Genomic DNA, 6,968 nt, shown 5'->3' with positions numbered 1-6,968 from the left:
TTTATCCTTGTGTCTTTGGCTCCTGCACAAAGTAAATGTTTGGTGAACTCAACTGAACTATAAGATTTTTCACTCATATTACCTGTCACTGAAAGTTTGCAACAGACTTTGAGATAAATATGATTATTTTCACTTTATGAATTAGGAAACTGAATCTCAGAGAATTTGTCCAAAGCCATGTAGCTGATAAAGAGCAGAAGACTGAACTTAAAGCTAGGTCTATGGACCTTGAACTTTTGGAAACTCTGACCACAAAACCGTGCTTTTATTCCTGAATTAGTCTTTTGTATTAGTTATAAAATATATAATAGTACAAAAGTTATGTCATATTACACATAAATTCATATCTTTAAGAATAATAATAAAATGGATGCCCATGTAGTCCATTGCCCAGTTTAGGAAATAGAACATTGCCAATACCTTTGAACCACTACCCAAATTTTGTGTTTATCATTCCTTTGCTTTTCTTTAGATTTTCCCACGTATGGATGTACTCAAACAATGTATTGTATTCCATCATATAAATGTATCATAGTTCATTTGTCCACTACTCCTGGTGATGGATGCTTGAGCTGTGTCCAGGTTTGTCTGTTTGTTTACTTGTTTTTACAAAGAGTGCTGTTATCCTTGTACAATTCTGCTACCCACATACAGAAGTTTCTCTGGGATATATTCATAAGGGTGAAATTCATATGTGCACCTTCATCTTTACCAAACAATGTCAAACTATTTCCAATGTCTATAGCATCAGCAATGAATAGTAGTTTCTGATGCTCCACATCTTTACCAACATTTGGTGGTACAAAAAGATGTTTTCTTTTTGTAGAGACAGCAGTTAAAAAAGAGAAGAAATAAATACAATGTTAGAAATTATTTTATAAAATACAACAAACCCCTGATATTTGTGAGCAATCCCAAGAACTCATAACATATAAAAATTTATGCTGAAAAACAGCTTCACCTCAGTACCTTAGAGCAGATGTTGGAAACTGGCTAGATGGTGAGGAGGGTCATGACTTTTGGGATTTTGAAAGGCTCTGGATTTGTCACTTGGGAATGTCAGGGGTCTACTGTAATATAATTTGCATGAAGTCAGAGTTAACAGGAATTCTTCTATTCATTAATATTACTTATAATCATTCTTACAGTTAAATAGCACAGTATTTAGGGGTAGGGAAAAAAGGCTGAAGTGGGAAGAAGAATGAAAAGGATAGATCTAGGGGAAATGCTAAGAGGACAGGAGAAAGGTGATGGGAAGGAACAGAATCTCCTATCTTTTGACTATTTTGTGTCATCTCAGCAGCATGCCGTTCCCCCTATTGGAGAGGGGACAGGCAGTGGTGGAGCCTGGCCTGCCTTAAACCTCAGCATCATCAAAGGACAGAAGATGCAAAAGCACCTGGCAGGATCAGGCTAAGAATGAGAACAGGGAAGTTGGATGGGAAACAAAGGAGAGAGGGGCATGACAGGAAGAGTCACAGAAAAGGATTACCCAAGAAAATGGGCAACATTAACATCACAGGCCTCCAGGGACTATCTCCTCTGAGGACCACCACAGAAAGAAGTATCTGTGCAAATTAACACAGCAGACCACTCTTTGATGTGGAGGGGGAAAGATAAAAGGAAGAAGTAAACGTTGCCAAGTAGAGGCACATTCCGGCTACAGAGAAGGGCGAGCAGGAGAGGGACTTGAGTGGGGCAGTTGGACCCTCTGGGAGGGGCTCCCAAATGAAGGCGAGAGCCACCCCCCGCCACCCCGATGAGGTTAAGGAGTTTGCGCTGGGTGGTGGTTGTGGAGGCTTGTTGGGGCAAAGGGTCAGCAGGGGCGAGGATGCCCGGCCAGCTCTCCCCAGGGCATCTGTGAGGCACAGCTGTGGACACAGGTCCAGCTCAGCCCAACTGTGTACTGAAAGTGGCCTTGAGCTCCCGGAAGGCTGCCTGGTGGAGCTTCCTCTTGTCTTCTGCCCGCTTCCGCTCATCTTGCTCTGCTTTTAGCTCTGCTTCAGACTTACTGGCAGAGGACAAGGCTTGGACCTTGGCTTCAAAGAAGTCCTTGCCACCTTTTTTTTTTTTTTTGCGGTACGCGGGCCTCTCACTGTTGTGGCCTCTCCCGTTGCGGAGCACAGGCTCCGGATGCACAGGCTCAGCGGCCATGGCTCACGGGCCCAGCCGCTCCGTGGCATGTGGGATCTTCCCGGACCGGGGCACGAACCCGTGTCCCCTGCATCGGCAGGCGGACTCTCAACCACTGCGCCACCAGAGAAGCCCCCTTGGCACCTTTGACGCCCCCCAGGGCAACATCGATCTCAGAAAGCTTCACCAGTGCCATCCCCCCTGTCCTCCCGTAGTTCCCCTGCTGCGGCCTTGTGGAATATAAACAGGAACTCACGGAAGCTGAGTTTGCCATCAAAGTCCTCGTGCACCTCCTTGATCATTCTCTTCAGGCCCAGGTGGGTCTGGGGGCCCCCAGCTTCTCCATCACCAGCTTCAGCTCCATCAGGTCGATGAAGCCATCCCTTCCGGCATCGTACAGTTTGAACATGCTCTCCCTCCCTTGATGAGGCGGTGGCTGAACTCCGGGGACTCGGAGTAGGGGTGGAAGACCTTGCAGCGGCGGGGTTGCACTGCGCCCTCGTTGACGTCCAGCCGTCGGTTCAGCTGTGCGCTCAGCTCGGCGTGGGCTCTGGCCGTGGGCGCCCAGGCAGACGCCTGCGGCTGGGGCTTGGGGACTGGGGCGGCTCGGAGCCCGCCGTCCACCTCCTCCCACTTCAGTCACTGCTGCAGCTTGCTCGCTAGCTCTTCGCTGGCTATGGCCACGGTGGATGTGGGGACGCGGGGACTGGGCGGGCAGCACACTCTTCGCCAACTAGCGACTCTGTGACACTTCCAAAAGTTCTTAATTTTACTGTAATTGTATGTGTCAGTCTTTTCCTCTGTGGTTTGCATTTTTTCTCTTTGTTTAAGGAATCCTTCCCTATCCTAAGGTCATAAATAGTAAACACCATTTACTGAGTAATTTCTATGTTTCAGTACTCTTAATTCCCTTTCATGGATGATGAATGTAAGACAGAGAAATTAAGCAATTTGATCAATGTCACAGAGTAAATAAGCAGTGGACTCAGGATTTGAACCCAGACCATCTACCTTTAGCATTTGCACTTTAAAGACTGTTTATACTTCCAGTTGCAGAGACCATCTGGTTAGTCTGAAAGATTTAGAGTTTTACCTTTCTCATTAAAGTATTTAATCTGAAGTTGGCTTTTGTATATGATGTAAGATACCTGAATTCATCTTTAATAACTACTTTATCCCCTTAGACATTCATCATTAGTGAAACTAGTGTTGACTGATTCATGCTAAAGATGAATTAAAAAAAAAAAACCTAGGGACTTCCCTGGTGGTCCAGTTGTTAAGACTTCGCCTTCCAATGCAGCGGGTATGGGGAGCTAAGATCCCACATGACTCGGGGCCACAAAAACCAAAACATAAAACAGAAGCAATATTGTAGCAAATTCAATAAAGACTTTAAAAAACCCATAATTCTCAACTTAAAAAAAAAAACAAAACCACCTGTTTCGTGGAGACTGCAAGAGAGTGATCCCAAGCAAAATGTAACCCTGCTCTGGAAGTTCACAGTGAAGTTGAGCTTCAAATGATGTGCCCCAGAATAGAATACTTTGAATTAACTGAGGAAGGCAGACCTCCACCGTTCCAGAGTTGAGGACAGAAGATTGATCAAAGGCTTTTGGCATCCTGTAAAGTGAACAGAATATCCCCTGAAGAAACCCTGCAAAAGGCAGAGGCCATCACAATGCCCGGAACAGCCTCCAGCTCTGCCTACACTGCTGGGACCAGAATAGCTCACACGGCCTTCCTGCCGCCTCCTTGTGAACTGTGTGGGAAGGAACACTGGTCACGAATTCTTTGTTTCAACTACCCGCACACGCCAGGACAGTCACAGCAACCGCAGTGACATCTTGGAATCTGGAGACTAGCACATCACAGGCTAGACATCATACTTATTCTGCACCAAGTGCCATCTTCCTCCAAAATTAAAGGTTTTTAAACAAATGCCAAGAAACTGAAAATGATTTTTAATTAAAAAATAAAATGGGAATGAGCTGAATGTGGACCAGGTCATAAAGGGTCTCATATTGACAGACTTAAGAAGTGTGAACTTCACTGCGTCAGTGAGCAGGTTTGGAAGTCTTTTAAACAGGAAAGTAACACGAACCGTTTATTATTTTGCTCGTTACAGACTGCATGACTGGTTACAATATGGGTGATAGAATACCCTAAAGACTGGCTGTGACAAGCTCTGCCGGTGGTGCTCTCCTACCCCAGCTCGGTTCCTCCCTGCCGGCAGAGCTTGCCTCCCACTCTGAAGGCTGGAAATGCCTAACAATCACTTTCCCAGCCTCCCTGGCAGGTAGAATACGGGCATGTGACCCAGTCCTGGCTAATGGGACCTGGTGGGAGAGGTTGCTAAGGGGATTCTGGAAAAGGTTTCCCTCTCTAATAAAAAGATGCGTAAGTAGAAAAGCCCCGCTTCTTTTCGAAATATGATCGTGTTTGCATGTAATGCCTGGAGCTGCCACCGTGACTAGGGACAAGGCCAGTACCTCAGGGATGGCAGAGCAGAAAGATGGAGGTGATGACGTCATAGAACCACACAGAGCCACCTTCCCTTTGGAGATAGCAGATGCTTATTGTTCAAGCCACTTTTACTTGGATATTCTGTTACTGGTACCCTACACCATCTCAAGGAAAGAAGCATTAATAAAGCCTCCAATATACAATGTAATATAATGTTATAGAAAATATTAAAAATAGACACTTTTTCCTTCAGATACTTATTTGAAATAAATGAGCCACAAAATTGGAAATAGCTACCATATTAACTGTTCACTGAACATTTTGGGTGCTCAAGCAAGAAACTATACAACCTCGGAGATGTCTTATTTTTTCTCTATCTGGAATGATTTTTTTCTCATTTTCTTCTCTCATTCGCACATTTCCCTAAGAACATTTCTCCCTGTTCCCCGCTAGGCAGCAATTCCCTCTTCTTGAAGGTCTCTGTTTCATGAAGTCATGGCAGTCATAGCACATTATTTAAGAAGAAGCTCAGCATCGTGCAAACGAACTGCAAGTTCCAGGGCTTCCAGCAACAATACAGAATCAGAGTTCTCAAGGTGAGAGGTACTTAACATCATCTGTAGTAACGCAGTATAATTTGAATACAGATAAAACCAGAACATCTGGTTAGAGTTCCTTAAGACCATTAACAAGTATCTCCCAACCTAAATTCTTATATGCAGTGGCTGGCAATTTTTCAGCATGTCCTTCTGGTTCCACCTGAAGGAAACCCCATCCAGTCCCCAAAACACGTCAGGGTCCTCCAGCTACCACTGGAGAGTCCTTCTTTCATTCTAGGAATATTTGCTAAGGTTCTATCAAGTGTTAGCACTGAGATTTAATCTCTCCGATCTTTATTCTCATGTCGATTACAATATTTTCCGGGAACTCGTGACTTTTCCATATGCAAACCATTTAAAAGATACAAGTGAGAAACACTGCATCTGAGATAGAGAGCTGGATTGCCAGGTACAGGCGGAGTGAAGGTGGCTGCTTTGGGTTCGCCAATGTCTCCTTTCACTCCTATTCACTTCGATAAGTGTTGACTCAGCGCCGCTGGGGCTGGAAGGGCTTTGGTCCCGACAGGTGCGGACCCGGCGCGCAGAGGGGCGCAGCTCTTCTCCCACTTCGGGCCCGTGAGGCCTCTGCGCACCCGTGCCCGGCGGCGGGACGGTGCGGAGCGAGCCGAGCCGCCCCGGGAGGCCTCAGAGCGTGGGACTCCCCCGGGAACCTGGCGCCGCGCGGGGGCGGGAGCCAGGTGGCCCCGGCGCGCCCGCCTCGCCCGGGCACCGAGCAGGAAGTGGCTGCGGCGCGGCCCGGGCGCGGCCTCCGCAGGGCGCGCCTCCTTTGTGGCGCCGTGCTGTGCGGCCGGGCCGGTTGGAGGCGGGAGCCCGAGTCCCAGCGCGGGGAGCGAGAGCTAATGGCGGCGCCTGCGCCCGGGGGCCCCGGAGCCGCCGCCTCGGCCGCCCTGGACGAGCTGTCCGGGAACCTCACGTACGGGGCGCTGGGCGCCGGCAATGGCTCCCTGTCGGGCGCTTGGTACCGCCGGAACCAGGTAAGGGCCGGCCGCCCCGCCGCCTGGTGGGGACCGGGGTGGTGCCGCGGCGCCTCCGGCTCCTCGGCCGCTCTCCCGCCGACTCTCAGAAGGACACCGCGCTGTCCAAGTGGGCAGAGCTGACATGATGTTACCACACATTGACTTCACTGCCCCTCGTTTGGGAGAGCGGGAAGCCCTGGTCTGCCCCTCCTGGGCATCGATTCCAGGGAGCGGGTCGCACAGGTCTGCGGTCATGGGCCTCTGGGTCCCCAACCATCCCGCCTGTCCGGCCTGAATCCGCCTTCTTCTCCCGGAATGATTCTAGGAGTGCGGGGCGAATCTCCTCCACCCATATCCGCACCCCCGCCCGGATCATTTTACAGTTCAAAAAAAATAAGTGACACTCTGTTCTCCGAATCAGAGAGCTCGTTAAGGGCCACCAAATGTCACCTCTGTGCGGAGGCTCTGAGCGTGTGCGTGTGTGTGAGTCCCCAATGTGTCAGCACAGCTCTTCCATTGTGGCGAGAGGATCGCTGATGCTCTCAGCTTGCGATTGCGATTGCGAGACTCCTTTTTCACCGACCCTTTGGGGAAACGTCGAGAGCCTCAACAACGTGCATGTACGCTGGAAATACACGTTTAACAGGATCAAAGAGGATTAGAGCTGCGCATTTATTTGGGGCTTGGTTTAAGATCAGAAAAAAGCCCTTCCTCTAGCCGTATTTCTGTTCTTTCTAGTGGGTGCAAGTGATCTTGATATGGTCGATTCCAAGCTTCCTTCTGTTTTCATATGGGT

At 48.6% G+C, this 6,968-nt stretch overlaps 1 protein-coding gene and 1 pseudogene across 1 annotated transcript in view; one reads left to right on the top strand and one right to left on the bottom strand.

Annotated features, from left to right (window-relative positions):
• Nucleotides 1-1,890: 1,890 nt before the first annotated feature.
• Nucleotides 1,891-2,946, bottom strand: LOC132500620 (EF-hand domain-containing protein D1-like; annotated as a pseudogene).
• Nucleotides 2,947-6,035: 3,089 nt separating this feature from the next.
• Nucleotides 6,036-6,968, top strand: part of NIPAL2 (NIPA like domain containing 2) — a 71,418-nt gene continuing 70,485 nt past the window's right edge. Inside the window, exon 1 of the mRNA XM_060116324.1 lies at nt 6,036-6,190. Coding sequence (XP_059972307.1) covers nt 6,056-6,190 — 135 coding nt within the window. The 5' untranslated portion in view covers nt 6,036-6,055. The remainder of the gene's footprint in view (nt 6,191-6,968) is intronic.

The sequence above is a fragment of the Mesoplodon densirostris genome, chromosome 13 (assembly GCF_025265405.1).
Source record: "Mesoplodon densirostris isolate mMesDen1 chromosome 13, mMesDen1 primary haplotype, whole genome shotgun sequence".
In the NCBI taxonomy this organism is placed as follows: Eukaryota; Metazoa; Chordata; class Mammalia; order Artiodactyla; family Ziphiidae; genus Mesoplodon; species Mesoplodon densirostris.
The sequence above is the reverse complement of the archived record's forward strand: the minus strand, read 5'-3'. Positions and strand labels throughout refer to the sequence as shown.